Source organism: Lagopus leucura, unplaced genomic scaffold, assembly GCF_019238085.1.
Source record: "Lagopus leucura isolate 7727_CA_CO unplaced genomic scaffold, USGS_WTPT01 Super-Scaffold_100002, whole genome shotgun sequence".
Taxonomy (NCBI): Eukaryota; Metazoa; Chordata; class Aves; order Galliformes; family Phasianidae; genus Lagopus; species Lagopus leucura.
This window is the reverse complement of record NW_024962263.1, coordinates 65231197-65247961: the sequence shown is the minus strand read 5'-3', so window position 1 is coordinate 65247961 and position 16765 is coordinate 65231197. Positions and strand designations below refer to the sequence as shown.

General features: G+C 40.6%; 1 protein-coding gene across 2 annotated transcripts; it reads right to left on the bottom strand.

Moving 5' to 3' along the window:
- Window positions 1–382: 382 nt before the first annotated feature.
- LOC122178519 (carbonic anhydrase 2) lies at window positions 383–16552 on the bottom strand. 2 transcript variants are annotated; one of them, XM_042868656.1, is made up of 7 exons: window positions 16408–16552; window positions 15860–16057; window positions 5568–5686; window positions 4069–4161; window positions 3258–3320; window positions 2264–2419; window positions 383–1223 (listed from the first exon to the last, which is right to left on the bottom strand). In XM_042868656.1, exons 1-7 carry the CDS (start codon window positions 16439–16441, stop codon window positions 1104–1106), a joined length of 783 nt encoding a protein of 260 aa, XP_042724590.1. In that variant the 5' UTR covers window positions 16442–16552; the 3' UTR covers window positions 383–1103. The 2 variants fall into 2 exon arrangements, with proteins under 2 accessions (XP_042724590.1, XP_042724591.1); XM_042868657.1 differs by lacking the exons at window positions 15860–16057; window positions 16408–16552 and adding an exon at window positions 7835–8040.
- Between the last annotated feature and the right edge of the window lie 213 nt (window positions 16553–16765).

Below are 16765 nucleotides of genomic sequence, written 5' to 3'. Positions count from 1 at the left end.
ACAGATTGCATAAGTGTTCTGCATAAAGATAAGGCACTTTGTTTTGGGGCTGTCACATAAGGGCAACGTTAATGCAACCAGTTTGGGAGAAGCTTGTTCAACAGAATGAATGTTGTTCAGAATTCTTGCAAGGGGATCTTTTATTATGCAATTAACTTCAGTGACAATTTGCAAGGATCGCTCAGAACCAATTCTTTCTTCTGCAGTCTAGCAGAGAGCAACTTAAGGATTTTCTTCTAATACATTGTATCATTTTGCATTAATCTCCAGTGTCATTAATACTCGCTCCTTATATGCTGTTTATTAATAATGCTTAGTATGTAATGATGTGAACAGAGTAGCAACTACTTCCCTGAATTAAACAACAACTTGGAAGCAAAAATATAAGTATAGATTTATTAGAGAAGTTATCTAAAATACAATTTTATTTCCCCCTTAAATTAGAGCATATATTATTTCAGTGAAAAGATACTTTGTACTCTGTGGTAACAATTTTAAAAGATAATACTTAATTTAGGACATTTTTAATTAAAAAAATCCAACACACTACCATGAAGACATAATCAAGGTTGTTGACAGTATGGATAAAAATGTAAAATGGTCTTCAAAATATTTACATGTCAGTTTCTTAACATCTAAGACTAATTCTCAGTATCCAATTTTACTTTTCCTTCTCAATATACTTTTTTTTTTCCTATACTATACCTATATTTTGTATTCCTGTGCTTTTGACAAAGCTTCAAGTTATCATTAGTTATATGTACTATCACACCAGTGGATGAGGTTTCTTAGAATGGCTTATTTTGCTATCACCATGTGCTCTCCCAAACAGCCAATATATTGTTTGTCACACCAAAATGTCAGTCACAGCAAGTCATCAAAATGCACACAGCCCTGCCTCAGCTCCAAACATTAAGAACCCCTTCCTGTTTGGCCAAGAGCCTTTCACATTTCATTAGCTGGCATTTTAGATATAGAATGAAAGAGAGAGGGAATATGGGAGACAAGATGTTGCCAGGACACACATGGCAAAGGTTTGATTTGTGCTTAGCAAAAAGGGTTCCTCACAAACACAGCAGTTTCTATCACTCGCATCGCTGAGGTTACTGGAAGGAAGCTCTGACTTCCCTGCTCTTCAGAGGCTGGCATGGGCGCCAGTTGTCCACCATGCGGCACACCGGCTCATTCTCAGCACTGAAGCAAAGGCCACGGAGTTTGCACATCTGTGGGAAAAGGCACAACCATCCTCAAATGCATACTCACTGCAACAGGACCATCTGAATTACACATCATCACCCCAAACCACAAGGCTCAACTAAACCTTTCACCAACACCAGATCTAGAGAAACATCTACGCATGGTTCTAGTATGGGTGCCATACTAAAAATTAAATAAAAGGGATTTAAGAGTTTGAAGGGTAAACTAAAACCCTTCAGGACTAGTTTATATTTATAGGTTCGTGATTTATTTGTATCTTCTGAGCATGCAGTTGCAAACCTCAGGATAGAATCTTGCTTCTTTATAATTTCATTAATGGATGGTGCAGAAACCTTGGGCCAGGACTGATTTAGTCTGAATGAACTCCTTCTCACTAGGAAGGTTCCATCCTCCTCAAGCTGCACAACACAAAATGGGACTCTTCTTAGATAAATGACTTCTGGAATCTGCAAGTTTTCTCTCTTCCAAACAAGGCAGTTAGGATTGTTACAGTTATGCATGGGAGTTCCCAGTCTATTCTGTGATGAACAGTCCTTGTAACATGGGGTCTGCATATTCTGGAAATGCTCTAAGATCTCAAAAATAAACAAACCAGCCACAGATTTACAGTATACTACTGCAGATACAGAATGAATGCTCTTTTGATATGTGATAAACCTGCTATTTTCAGGGCAAGTACACACAGATAGGTGACTTGTGCATGTGCAGCAAACAAGCTGATGCTCGCAGTACATGCTAGCATTTTTCTACACATGCAAGTAGTCTTTTCATGCATTCTACTTTTTTTTTTTTTTAAAAAAAAAAAAAACACAGCAGCTCCAACTTGATTAAATTTTTAAACTCTTCACATTGCTTGGACTTTGTCCAAATGGAGGACGATCTTTCATTTTACATCAACCTGCAATTCGACATAAAGAAGAAGAGCTTGCCAGAAAAAAGCAACCACTTCAGATTCATATTTCTATGCAACATTAGCAATTTCAAGGATCACTTGGAAGACTGAATCAAAGCAATCAATACGACTGGCTCTATCTCAGAGAGCTACCTGCTCAGAGCTGACAGTGATGGGTTCTTTGAGAACATGCCAGATCACACATTCATTCAGTGGTGGAGTGGTCAGGGAGCCAGGGTATGTCCAATAGTCTCTGCATGCAGGCAGCAGTCCAATAGGGTCAAAGTTTGTGAAAGAAGCTTGTTTCCCCTGCAATAAAGAAAGTAGGCAGACTATTGTTAAGGAAGTGACAACATACAACCACTGGGCCTGTCACACTGAAGTCTTCCACAGAAGCTCTGTATTTGGAGGAAGGGAGAAACTGAGTTGGGCATAAACGGTTAGTACCGCTTATGGTACAGGCATTATGTACATTCAGCACTATATTCCTTATTTTTTAGGACAGTTAAGACGTTTCAGCATTTCAAATGTTGAATTTACGGGTTTTTCCTTTACAGATATGACTTGATCTTGCCTGAAGGAACAGCAAGATTTCAGATGCAGTGTACACTGGGAATACGGAAACTGAGAGACCTGTTGTCCAATGAAGTAAATGGCAACATCCATTTATGTCAAATGGAGACTGATGACAAAGGCGACAGGGAAGTCTTGTTCTTTATCTTTTCCATCCATGGATCTTGTTGGCAAAGGCCTTTACCCTCTATTGTGGTACTTAATTACTAAATAAATCTCTGGTTTCCAATTACTTAGTACATTAAGATTCCATATATGCTTTATACGGTATTTAAAATACAGAAGGCTAACTTTTTCCCCAGTTTTTAACCTGATCAAACTTCTTATCTGGAAGATGATTCTTACCTTACAGGTTTCAATGCACCTGAAAGACAAATAGATGTAGTCATCTAGATACAAATTACCTGCCCTCTAACCTAACTTACTTTGAACATCCTTGGCTTTAATGATTACAGAAGCATTTGTGCTGATTGTATGGTTTTACTCTCATACACAGAGTGGACATGAAAGTAGTAAAGAATCTACTTTCTAGACCAAACGGTTTCGTCTGGTGGCATTCAACACAGAATATTACCTTGGTTTGAATGGAGTTCAGAGCATCAACAACTTTCTGTATTTCAGGTTTGGCATTCCCTACCTGTAACACAAACAGCATGAAAAGAACTTAATGGAGCAGTTTCGTGACACCTTAGTTTTCTGTTAGAATTCTCAAGGACACATTTTGTAGCACATTTTCATAGCACCAGTTCATTACATAACAGGAATATTAAACAGAACTGACTGCAACTGTCTCTCTAAAAATCAAACCAGTTGACAGCACAAATAGGTCAGCTGAGGACACTGGTCAGAACAAAATTGTTATTTCAATTTACAGCATATGGATTTATTTTTGGATTTGAGCTGCTATTTCTTCATAGAAGCCACCCTCCTAATAGGAGACCAGGACAGAGTACACACAGTTGGAATACAATAATCTTTTTCAAGAGCTGTGAAGACAATTTGGCTGATATGAAATGCTCTGGACATTTAACAATAGCAAGGGAATTAAAATAGTTGTTAATTAGGCTGGTCTTACTATAGATTCATATATATATGACTTAGTAATGCAGATCGTTTCACTGTCCAAGTCACAGCAGTGCCACTATGACAGAGGCAAGCGTGCTGCTGTAGGGTCATCACAGTGACAGATGACAGCCATACTCTACTATAAGTGTACAGTTTTTGTATGTACAGAAAATCAAGAACCTGGAGCATCATCTGATTTGTTCTGGGTTTATGGGGTAAAAAATAACACTGCTTCATCCTGTGTTTTGGGCTCCTTGCACATAGTGGAACACAGTGAACATACTATACTAACACAAATAATATAAAGAAGTTCAACTAACCTTCATCAAGATGCCTACCACAGCCAAACCATCAGGATGCTTCACAGCTTCAGCAAATTTGCCATATTTTACATTCCAGTGAACAATATGAAGCTAGGAACAAGAAAACATGGAGGACTGTGAAAATTATATTCCATCCATAATATTTTACAAATGAGGATGCAGGGAAGTAATTTATTAAACATTAAGAGCAGATGGTGTTTTACTGCTGAGATTTAAAACTTTTGCATACAGTTAAGAATTTGTTACATTATTCATTAACTCTGAAGTTTCATTTATGCAAAGAGATTTCTGTCATGCATTTTATTTTGCTTCTGACTCTTGGTCCCAGATGAATTTTAGATGCAAACTGGGCTGCATCTTCCTGCTTTCAGTCTGGTAAAACTCCTCTTATCTTTACAATGAGTTTTGCCTACACAAAGCCCGCAGGATTTTGACACAGTACTTCTAATATAGCCAGGTATTCACAAGTTTTTAATCAACACAAATACATGGTCCTACAGTGTAACAACAGAGAAGACATTAAATACAGTTCTGACCTCCACTCTAAACAAAAACAGAAAACAACAACAAGAATCCCGAAAAAAAAAAAAAACCACCAATGAAGCCCTTTCAGGGAAAGCCTTTGAAAAAGATATCACAAGAGTATCAAGGCCACTTCAGCAAGGATGCTCCTTTATTTTTTATTTCAATGTTATTTAGTTCATATGGCTGTTTCCCAATATCTGCAACTCACACTGAACAAGTAATTATGGTATTGTCAACAGATGTGAGGCAATGGCAGGATTTTTTCTGGATGTGCCTAAAGTAAATCCTATCTCATGGAAAAGCAAAGCTGATAAATTTGTGGGCCCATTCAAACTGCAACTACATTCAGTCAATGCCTGCATTAATGGAAGGGTTAAAAAGGTATTTCACAGCAGTCATTTGTTTCTAATCTCTGTATTACCTTTGGAGACCTTACTGCTCTCTTCAAATACCCGAAAGGTGATTGCAGTGAGAGCGGGATTGGGTTAATCTTTTCTCACTGGTGACAGGTGAGTGACAGGATTAGGGGAAATGGCCTCAAGTTGTGCCAGGGTAAGTTTAGGTTGGATATCAGGAAAAACTTCTTTAAAGAAATGGTGGTTAAGCACTGGAATAGGCTCCCCAGGGAGGTGGTTGAGTCACCATCCCTGGACGTGTTGAAAAATCGTTTGGATGTGGTTCTCGGGGACATGATTCAGGAGAGGGTTGTTAGTTAGGGTAGTATGGTAAGGTTGTGGTTGGACTAGATGATCTTTAAGGTCTTTTCCAACCTGAGCAAGTCTATGATTCTATGATTTGCAAAGGGCTGATCCTAATGTGGCACTGCACCAAAATCTTCTATGGTAATCCCCACAGTCTCTTGCCCCATGAAGGTTTGTAGAGCTATTGCTATCACAGTGGAAGGTGGAAAAAAAAAAAATATCAAAGTACTCATTAGACACACAAGACTGGAAAGGCAAAGCACATCCTACCTCAGCATCATACTTCACGCCATCCACAGTGTGCTCAGAGCCCTGGCCCTCACAGGATCCCCAGTGAATGTGAAACTGCACCAACCTGTAGATTCCATCCAGTGCTCCTCCTTGCAGCACTGCAAAGCAAAGAGCTTCCATTAGCACCTGCTGGAACATTTGCTATCAAGTCTCACTTCAGACTGGAATATCCACTCAAGTCTCCCAAGTGAATTAATTTATTGCTCTGCATGCTGTCATGCTACTCCAGATTGTCTTCAATGGTACACTGCTGCAAAAAGCCCAAGTCAGTACTGAACATATAAAACCATAAGTGAATTTACAGTGAATGTCATCAGCAATTAAGCATGCTATTATTGCAGGTGACGAGGGAAGAGTTAAGGATGTAACTTTTCTGTCACCAAGTAAATAAAAAAGTTCAAGAAAAAGACTAGGCCTGCATAAGGTTACTCTGAGAAAGTACACCTATAGACCAAATCATATTTTACTTAGTATCGTACTCTATCTCCTCATTTTGGACAGTTTCTCCATTAAGGCAAATCCTGTAGTGAATTTGATCAACTAAAACACTTTTGACTCCAAACACAAACATTTGGCTGTGGACAGATGCTAGCTGGGCACAGCACAAAGCATTGCAAAGATCCAGCTCTGCTTATCCCAGTTTTTTCTCTCCAGTAATGAGTATAAGAAAATGGTGGTGAGAACAGCAATGCTGCAGAAGCCTTTTTTTTTTTTTTTTTTTTAAAAAAAAAAGTTTGGTTTGGACATGAGGCATTAACTTACGCTTCCCACTACCTGACATTATCCCTGTGATGTGACTGGCTTAAGAGGAGAGCCCAGTCACACATTCAATTACACAGGAGTAAGCTCCCCTACTCTGCTTGTTAGCTTTAACTTTGTACTTATTCTGTGACCAATCACCATTACAACATGCAGGATCAAGCCCAATTACTGAGAGATGCTGAAGGCACAGACTCTCCTCCAGCACAGCATAAAGCATGGAACAATAACAAACAGTTCTGTTCAGTGGAACTATATATCTAAGTTACTAAGGCAAGGTTTTACACAGATTTGTATTTTTTCTAAGTGTCTCAAATTCACTATTAAATCCTTGAGGAGCTAATATTTAAAAATCAGAAATATTTTTAAAATATCATTTGAAATGCTATAATCTTACAGATCTATTTCTGTGTATAGGTGCATAATATATATATATAAAGTGACAGAAGAGTGTTGACATGAGGTGTTAGACATACATCGGCTCTGTGCACGTGCCACAAACAAAATGATTCTGTGGAGTGAAGAAGATGCTTGCCTCTTGGTCCGCAGTAAGTCTCAACATGGAACTATCACATGTGCAGGTTTGAAAATATAAACCAAACACAAAGTGGAAAAGGTAACTGTTCAGATTTCTTCTGGTTATACCAAAAGCATGGACAAACATAGCTGTGGATACTTGGAAATGGAAGAACTCAAAGAGGTGAGCATTTGACTAAACAACTGGAATACATGAAGTTTAGATGAAAGATGTATGAAACACATTAGTTTCCACTTGTGTGCATTACACATGCAGAATTTGGTTCAATAGACAAACAGCGTTTGCCCAGAGCTCCTTCTCTGGCAAATAATTTTAGAAGTCTGCCAACACATACTTCTGTTTGAAAAATGTGAATACATGTTCCACTATAGTCTTACCAATTTCACTGTACGTTGCCATCAGAGCAAGGCTTACCCTGCCTATTGCCAAACTGTGTGATACGAAGAGGAATGGCTGTTTGAAATAATTGAATAGGCACTTATTTTACTCTACTCCTCTATTTCTACATGTTCTAACTGCCAAGGAGCACAACTGTTTCAAGCACAGTACTACAAATTGGAACAAGTTTTTTTCAGAATGGTTATTGCAAATGTGTGCTAGCTCCATTTTAAAATGTAATTATGTGCTACATCTTTACCGATGCAAAATCATTTAATCCATACAATAACATGTTTCATTTAAAAACGATGCCATGGAGTTTCAGTTCCTTTGGCTAATGGACTTGCTGCTTGTTGCAGATACAAATGGACCATGGTCTCACCATTCCTGAACTTCAGAAGCACTAGCATAGCACAGGTTAATCTGCCGTTATTAATCAATGGAAAGCATGCTGAAGAGCAGAACCATGCAATATTCTCAAATCCATTTGCAGTGTTATTTCTACACAAAGTTTACTACAGCTTCATAAAACTCAAAAGATGCACAAAATCTCTTTGCAGTTTTTGCTTACTTTTCTCACTCTGTGGTTCTCAAATCCAGCACTAGCTTATTTTGTCTCACAGCAGAGCATTCAAAGAAAGTAATAATTAGATTAGTGTGAATGAATACAAACTCAACAGTCTTAGTTACACATCAGGCCTTCTTGTTCTAGCCTCCATTAAGCAGTTATTTTTCCTTAATATTTTCCAGACTTTCCAAAGAAGTAAAATTTAAAACATAAACGTGAAGATACTGGAACTTCTTTTCTTCAGTATAAAAGTTTTTTTGTTTGTTTGTTTTAAACCATGAGTACGGCTTTTGTAAAGCAAAAACTCCTGGAGCATCAGAGCAACATTTCCACTAGGAACTTCCCCACCCCGTCCATGTGACACAAACATCAGTTCAGGCCCCACTGAAAACAGAAGCCCAGCTCTTTTCTTTTTTTGAGGGATGGGAAAATTCTGATCCATATTTGATCACCTCAGAATTAGCTCTCTTACTTTTGAGTTCAGTATTACTCTAACCCAGGAAATACAGATGTAGCTCCGTCCCTTTTCGTTATATAGCATAGCTTCAGATGAGAGTGAAGATAGTACCGGGCAGCTTGGAAAACACATGATTTTCTCATAGATTCTTCACTCTCAATCTACATCAATAAACACACTGTGGCCTACACAGACATGTAGAAATCCAAGAGGTAACAACTTGGAAATGCAGATTTTCTTCTATTTGACAGCTATTTGAAATACTGCAGTGAGACAGATTTGGAGCCATTTTGCTTAGATTAAGAAACAGTGACTGTTCTCAACCTTCTACCACTTACTGAACAAGTTACACTACTAATATCCAGCAATTATACTGCACTGCTGTTACATGACCTCAGAACATTTTCTAAATTAGGTGAAAGTAAGTACTAGCAGAGCTAATTCAGAAAGCTAAATAACCACACAAACGGTTCTATTAATGTCTATGGGATTTCTGGGATAAAGAAGGTGAACTATCTTTGTCTCCATTACGTGCTCATGGGATATTTGGAAATGCACAGAAACCCAGGACAGCTGCTCATTAAGGCCATGCAACCTCACTGCTGTTTCCAGAGGCAATCACTGGGCAGTTACTTTTCCCATGCAGAACAGGACAGCTTTACAGGAAGTTCTGTGGACTACTTCATATTTTTCTTCAGGAAGTGGCAGCAGCCACTAAGTTAGCTAAATTAGGCAGGAATACCATAGTTCCCTGCATAAGGATGTAACAGGGCAGGAGACTAATAAATCTCACTGCAGCAATAAACTTGTCAAAGAAGTAATCAAAATGGCTGAACTATAAGGTTGCTTCCTGAGACAGAATGAATTTCTTCCTGTTATACAGATCAGTGTGATAAGAAAACACTACTCTTAAAGCTCATGATTCTGAGACAAAGCTGAATGAAAAAATGCCCTTTCAATGGAAATCACTGACAGCAAAACTCCTTCCAGGAGATGAAACAATGGGCCCACTGCAGCACAATGGATGTCAAGAGCTCAAAGTACAAAAAGTAGTTCTAACTAAGATACCGCCAAGCTAAAATGTAACAGGACAGTTCAGCATACAGCTTTGAGCACAGCTCAAAGCACAGATTGCTTTGGCATGAAAAAAAAAGCCATGATTTTCTGTCTGCCTCCAGTAGACATGTGCATGCATTTAGCATTATAGATATGTGCACGTAATGTACATATTGTGCAACTATTTGTAATGTTAATGTTGTATAGGCATTTGTGTATGCACAGATATCTATACGCTAGAAAACAGGCCCTGCAGAGATAAAGCAGAAAAACATCTCGAGCACCATGTACTATTAATGGCATGAAAAGGCTCTTATGAGTATGCTCAGGGATTAGCCTTGTGTTCTTATGCAAGAATGGACTTCCCCATCTGACAGTCTGAAGGGTTCAGTTGAGGTGAGCTGTCACTTCTGTGAAACATGGAGTATAGAATATTACATTTTGCGAGATGTTTCCTTCTTTATGTTATCTCTTTCAAACATTCCTCCTAGGACACTATATCATGACAAGCAGGAGAGTAAGACAGGATGCAAGCATATGATATAGAGATCACACTTGCAGAAAACATCTGTAATGAGCTTCACCAGAAGAACCTACGTAATTGGTATCTCATAAGAAAAAAAAGCCCTGCTGTGACCTTGCTAGGGGGCTAGCCTGATAAGGTAGCAAGGATGTTCCAGAGAGATAGGCCAGAATTAAACAAGTGCCAAACTGCACCACATCTGCATACGTGTGTATCAGCAGCTGCTCAGTGATTTCAATTCAGCCCTGCTGAACTACTTGGCACAGACTGGGCAGCAGCCAGACAAGGCTCTGACCTGCTTAACCATCCTAAGTCATTCAGGTTCACGTCTTTCCTTGTCAGCCCTTCAGGTCATTTGTTTGTTGGAATCATGCAGACATCTAAGTGGGAATGCTGTATGCATGTAAATGTCAGCATACCTGTACAGACAAAAACATCCACAAGCCACTAAGAGTAAATTAAGGGGAAGTGGCAAGAGAAGTGGCTATTTAAAAGAACAAAATACACTATAAACTATTTATAGATGCAGCTGGGGAGTATTAAACACTTGAAAATTTGGCATTACGTTATGAACACTTTGTCCATGTGATATACTGTCCCTAGTACAAGAAAGGCACTATTCATTTCACATGGTGAAACCCATTGCTCTGAGGATTAGAAGAATTTTTTTTATGAATCATAAGGCACTATAGGGAATCCCTGATCAGCATTCAGTCTTCACCTTTCAACCCACATAATTTGACAATGATTTCCAAAGCACTGAGTTGGAACCATTAAGATTCTCTTAAGAGTAACAATTGGCTTCATTTCTGACAGGTGTAACTATAACACTAACCTCAGAGGTTGCTTACAGTACTGGAAATTATGCATTGGACATGGTGCTCATACCACTGAGATATAAGGAAGGTGTGCAAAGTGAAGGAAGGTGCGAATGTGGCCTCTAGGCACTCAACACTCAGCACCCTTTCACTTATGAAGGTAAGTGATCAAATTGGTTGGGAAGAATAGTCAAGGTGCCATCTAGCACTATGAAAAATTTATTTTTAAGATGTAATGCAGCCAAGTGGTTCTTAACTCAGCTGGTAACAGTTAACTAGAGTTTCTCTTGGTTTTGTACTAAAATATGCCTCTAGAGAGAGAATCTGGAAGAGCAGAAGGAAGTCAGCAGGATTCTTACATGCACAAGCCATGACAAGTTTCTGCCTAGAAGTCGCGCATATAAATAAATAAACAGAAAGAGATAAATGAAGTAAGCTGGTTAAAGTCAGGAAGGGCACTTTTGAGCTCTGTAAAGAAATGAAGGCCTGAATTAAGCAGAACCGATCTCAAGCCCTATCATTTTCCTTCCTACTGCCTTGAAGCACTACACTCAAACCACCATCTTGCTTAGACTTTGCAGCTTCTACTGATGCCAGCTGAACAACAAAGTTACTGAGTGATCACACACACTCTGGGACCTCTGACTTTCAGGTCAGGCAGAGCACAGAAATACTTGTGACATATAAGCAGGTGTCTGAACACAGTCCCCTTGAGCCATAAGTAATCAGTTCCATACAGACGGGTTATGACACTGCATAGCCCATACTGTACTGCAGAGCTTCAAGCTGTGACTGTATACCAATAACCTCCAACATTATTCTGGTGTAGCTAATGTTACATGCACAGAGCTGGGAAGCCTAAAAATAGATGCCTGGCAGCGACTTTGTGTAAAAGCTTTGCCTTAAAGGCAGCAGATCTGCACATTTCTTCCTCAGTTTACCTGCTGGATAAAAGAGAACAACGGCACAATTTCCAGTGTAACCCACTGCCAACCACACACTGCTAATGCAACAACTACTGCATTGCTGTTGGCAACAAATACAATAAAATAGATCAGTCTGTTTACAGAGTCAGAATTCAAGACAGTTGAAGGATCTTCGTTAATATTTCCCATTGCAGAATTGAGTGATCAGTTATGACTGCTGAAAGTCTCCCAAGGAATGCTAGTCCCACAGTCAACAAAATACTTTCATCTCACAGGTCTCCTCATAATTGTAAAGTTCCATCATGACTGAACTTCTATAAAAATGTCAAATTTACTTGAGAGCCTGTGTTGGACTTCAGTATTTCCAGCACAGCAGCAAGGAAAGAAGAGGAAACGAGACTCATTCACATGCAGAAGTGACTAGTGCATTTAGTGAGGTCTTTAGAGGTTCACACCAGAGTTACTATTCACTTCTGGCAGGTTTTACAGCTAAAATATCTTTATTTGTTATGAAATAATTAATAGATGACTTTGACAAACGTGATCAGAGAACACAGAATACAGTGCTCACTGGTACGAGCACTTCCCATTTGAATGTCAAGTTGTAGGTCAACTCCAAAAAGTTTTCCACAGAACTTAAAATGAAAATAAAGTGTATATTACAAAATTGTCTTTCATGCTTTTGAGGCTTACTTGAGCACAGTCACTTCCTGTGGTTTTAGAGCTTTGAGAAGTTGGCAGTTGTTTCCAACTTTTGAAGTGTATGACAATACACGTTTCCTTATGGCAGACTACAGTATGATTATGAAGGTATCCTGAATGAGCTACACAGCTCTCAGTTGCTACAAAACTCCTAGAATAAGGTGCACTATAATAGGTCAGGGTTATTAGCACCAATGGCTTGACACATGCCCCAATAGACAACGGAGGATAAACCTAAAGCCGTATTTCTATTCCTGGTGACACTTATACCATATAGAGGTTTTGCTTTTATTTCGGGTTATAACAATTTAAACACAAATGTGTATAAATACCTGCACTTTCACACTTGCTACAAGACAGCGGACATAAGAATTCAAAAAACTAGAACAGAAGAAGAGAAACTAAGGAACAATTCATTATTTGTTTTCTATATGTTTGAGAAAACATTCCAAAAAAGGGAAAGAAAACAAGATAGAATACAATAATTTATCTAAGAGAAAGTAATGGAATTTCAGCAAATAAAAGCATTTAGAAAGAGGCAATTCCAAGCTGCCAACTTACTTCCATGCATCCGTTCTACCAGCTAGCAACTGTGAAACAGAAAGGGAACAGACTTCAGGAACCAACTGCAGCTTTAGAAGGGGAATACCACAGCTGTCACATAACCCAAGAAATTCTAAGGCTGTGCTAGGAGAACTGAAATAGAAGGTTTGCATGTAATTGCTTAGGAATAGGTTTTTTTTTTTTTTTTAAGCATGCTTAGTAACATCTATATTAACAAAAAAGTAGAGCAAAGTCAAGTACTAAAGTGATCACAATAATTTTAACAGCATTGTAAGGGAAAATTGCATAGGTCATTGGGATGGTTAATTAGAAACTAAGCCAAGTGCTACATCTATAGAGCTTCACCTATTAGCAAAAAGATCTTTTAAAAGGACAGAAAAGAAAAATTACCTCTTCTGAATGGGATATTAAGAAATGCTATTTTTTACCCTTTAAATTCCAAGTTTTTCCACCGATATAGGCAGGAGCTCCTGTGTACACATATAACAAATAGACAAAAAAAACTAAGATTTGGGGGACAATCCTGCCCATAGCAGGGGGTTGAAGCCAGGTAATTGTCCAACCCAGGCCATTCTGTGGAAGTATTCTATATCAAAATTTATTTTAATATTCAGTATCCTTCTGAATTGAAATAAGTAACTGCTTTCAGAGACCTCTATCCAAACACATTTTAGCTTTCTGACCTATCTTCACTCTGCACTTTTTATTACAGTAACTAATTCTGCACACCTTAAGAGCAGAAGTCATAAAATATTCCAAACCGCTGCATCATTCGTTATGTGCCTGAATATTCTTAATGAATGGATCTACACCTTTGTGTGCTATTACTCATGTGTTGAAGATTATTCACAAATAATGATCTTATTGCTTCATTTTACGCCTGCTGACACAGATAATTCCTTACTGCAATGGGACAGCTCACGGAAACAAGCACTGCAGCCTGGGAGGAATATTCACAGGACTTTATCCCCATATTTTCTGTAACACATAATAGAACGTCATGTAATCTCTCCTTGTGACTGCTGTCTAACCAGGAATTGGAGAGATCATTATACTGTTAGTCTCAAAATTCAGGAACAGGAATGAATCAAGCACAGACAAGTCAAAGACAGCTTTATTTTCCGCAAAGAAAGTAGGTTACTCAGTTAGCTGCATACAAATGAAGCCACTATGAGTGCTGCCAGGTAGATTTTGGGCACTAATTTTCAATAGGAAGCGTGATATTGAAGGATCTGCCCTTACATGTATTCACAGAGAGCTGTTTAGTGCTTTTTTTTCCTGAACACTCATCAGTTTGTGATTCACTGACAGAACCACTGAGAGCATTCCCACTTGCATCCCACTCTGAGAGCAGTGTCACTGCCTATCTGTCACAAGATCCCCACCACAGATGTTCTGGTTCTGCACTGACTTCTCAGAAAGAGCATTCTTCCTATAGGTGTTTCTTTTTATTCTTTTATGTTACTGCCATTTTTCTCTCCCATGTTGTCAGATACAAACTAGTTTTTTCAGTCCTCCCCGACTTACGCACACAGAGTAACCTCACAGTAGCTGTGTTATGCTGTGAGGACCCAGAGCTTCTTCCTTGGGCTCAGTGAGAGCCGACTCAGACAGACCTGGTGAATGAAAATGGAATCCCTTCCTTGTGCTTTTACTTATGGGACTTATTCCTCCTAACATTGCTGAAACATACACACTTCAACTCTGGCTCCTCAGTGCTTCAGAGTAATAAACACTAAGAACTCAGAAGACCTTTTTCCCTGCTTTTTTTTTTTTTTTTTCCCTCCTTTTTTAAGCTATACAGATATGAATACAGAAGTTCAGAATAAATTACACATAGGCTTACGTGTACCCATGCAGCTGTGAACCACTTAGCTGACCCGCTAGCACTATTCAGCATAAAGATCACAACTGAAATACAGATTCTCAGTGCAGTGTTGTCTAACATACTTTTGTATAATACTATCTACAAAAAAAAAAAATTTTTTTTTTGGGTGGGCATGATTTGTTTCCAGCACCATTCCCTAAGTGACAGTGCTAAGGAAATGCTCAGCGAAACAGGGCACTTGCTCATACAAGTTAAATCAGACAGTGTCTTGAGAAGGCAGTGACTTACAGTGAGTCTGGTTTTGCTCTCCAAATTAAAAATAGAGACACACTCACTGCAGCAAGGTGATTTCTGCAAACCCAGCCAAGGGAAAAACTACAACTAAGGACAACCTGCAGAACCCTCCTCGCAGCCGTGCCTTAGATTCCCTTTGCCCACCAATGGAGCCAATCCTTCCAGAAGGGTTACTGTGGGGTTTGCAAGACACAGTGCTGAACCTCACTGCACAGCACAGTGAGCTGCGGGACATCGTGGGCCAGCTGCCTGCAAAACTTGTGGGAATGAACTGGATATATGTTGTCTGTATCTAGAAAGCCTTCAAGTCAAGAAACATCAGGGATTTCTGTTTAAGTTACAGAAGAACAAAGAGGTATTTCCTAATCATTCCTCTGTTTCTTACTAACCTGGGAGCATACAGGCTTCAGAAATATGAAATAATATTTTGGTAACCAAAGAAACTATTTCCAAACTATTTCTGCTCCATGTTGATAACTGTAATCCTCTGTTATTCTACAGCCCATTTCCTCCAGCGGTGCCTTTTGCCTCCTCATTAACCATTTGTTTGGTAGCTTATGATGAGCTACACCTAGAGCTGTACTTATAATCCACCTTTTTTTGTTCTTCCCCTTTCCCATTCAAGCATATACTCAAATCCTCCCCAATTAACTGCAAAGGAAAAGTTCACTTCTACAGAGTTCAGAGTAAGGCAGAACAGGCAGCCAGAACACTCTTCTAAGAGAAGTCCAGTTTTCCAAAATATATGTATTTTTAATATTAAAAAAAGAAATCCTGCAGCTTCAGTTGATGCTTAGCATTAAAAGCAGCGTTAGCGACAGCATCGCGCTCTGCCCTTACGCACACACGGATGCGCTCACCTGACTTGTCAGAGGAGTCGTCGAACTCCACGTTGAAGGAGTGCCCGTTGTTGACGATGGCTTTGGCCGTGCCGGCATCGTAGCTGAAGCTGAGGGGCTTCAGCGCTGGGTCGTAGCGGGCGGCCTTGCTGCTGATGGCGATGGGCGACTGGCGCTCCCCATTGGCGATGGGAAAGTGCTCGTGCCAGTGCGCGGGTCCTGCAAGAGAACGCGGGGCGGCTCAGGGCTCGGGGGTCATAGGTACCGCTCTGCGGAGCGCGACGTCCCCGCGGCACCTGTACGGCCGTTAGGAAAACCCGTTGGGGGAGCGAGGCGGGGGCAGTTCCCGACATGAGGGGAACGCGGCCGGGTTCCACCGGGGCACCCTCTGCCCCATCCCCGCGTGTCGGAACGCAGAGGATGCTCGGCGCGCCGCTCAGGCGCAGGTGGCATCTCAAGGTTACAGCGGCAAAACCGTAGCGCCTCCGAGCTCAGGGAACGGCAGAGCCGCGGCGCTGCTTCCCCGGGCGGCCGGCAAGCAAAGGCGTCCCGCCGTGCCCCACACTCACCGTTGTGGCTGTCGTACCCCCAGTGATGGGACATGGTGCACCCACCCGGCTCCGTCGGCTATCTCAACGCCGTGGCCTCGGCGGGCTCTCAGGGGCTTTTATAGGCTCCCGCGAACTCCATGCCCTTCTCCGCGGCCGGAGGAAGGGGTGGGGAGCGCGGGCGGGGGCGGAGGGAGACTTCGCTCGGGGGCGGAGAGAGAGAAGTCCGCTTATAACCCGCGATCCTCCCGCCGCCGAGCCGCGCCGGGCCCGGCCGGGCACCAAAGGGTTTACAGCGCCCCCGGCAGGGGTGAGAGGCGGCCGTGTCCCGCGCCGCATCGCGCCCGCGCCGCGTCGGTCCGGTATCACGCGGGCTCCT

Excerpts from the sequence above, each read along its gene's own strand:
- LOC122178519 (XM_042868656.1), bottom strand. The coding sequence starts at position 16,441 with ATGTCCCATCACTGGGGGTACGACAGCCACAACG. Across the intron at positions 5,687-15,859 it reads CGACTCCTCTGACAAGTCAG|TGCTGCAAGGAGGAGCACTG; the intron begins GTGAGCGCATCC and ends TTTGCTTTGCAG. Across the intron at positions 3,321-4,068 it reads TGGTAGGCATCTTGATGAAG|GTAGGGAATGCCAAACCTGA; the intron begins GTTAGTTGAACT and ends TTTGTGTTACAG.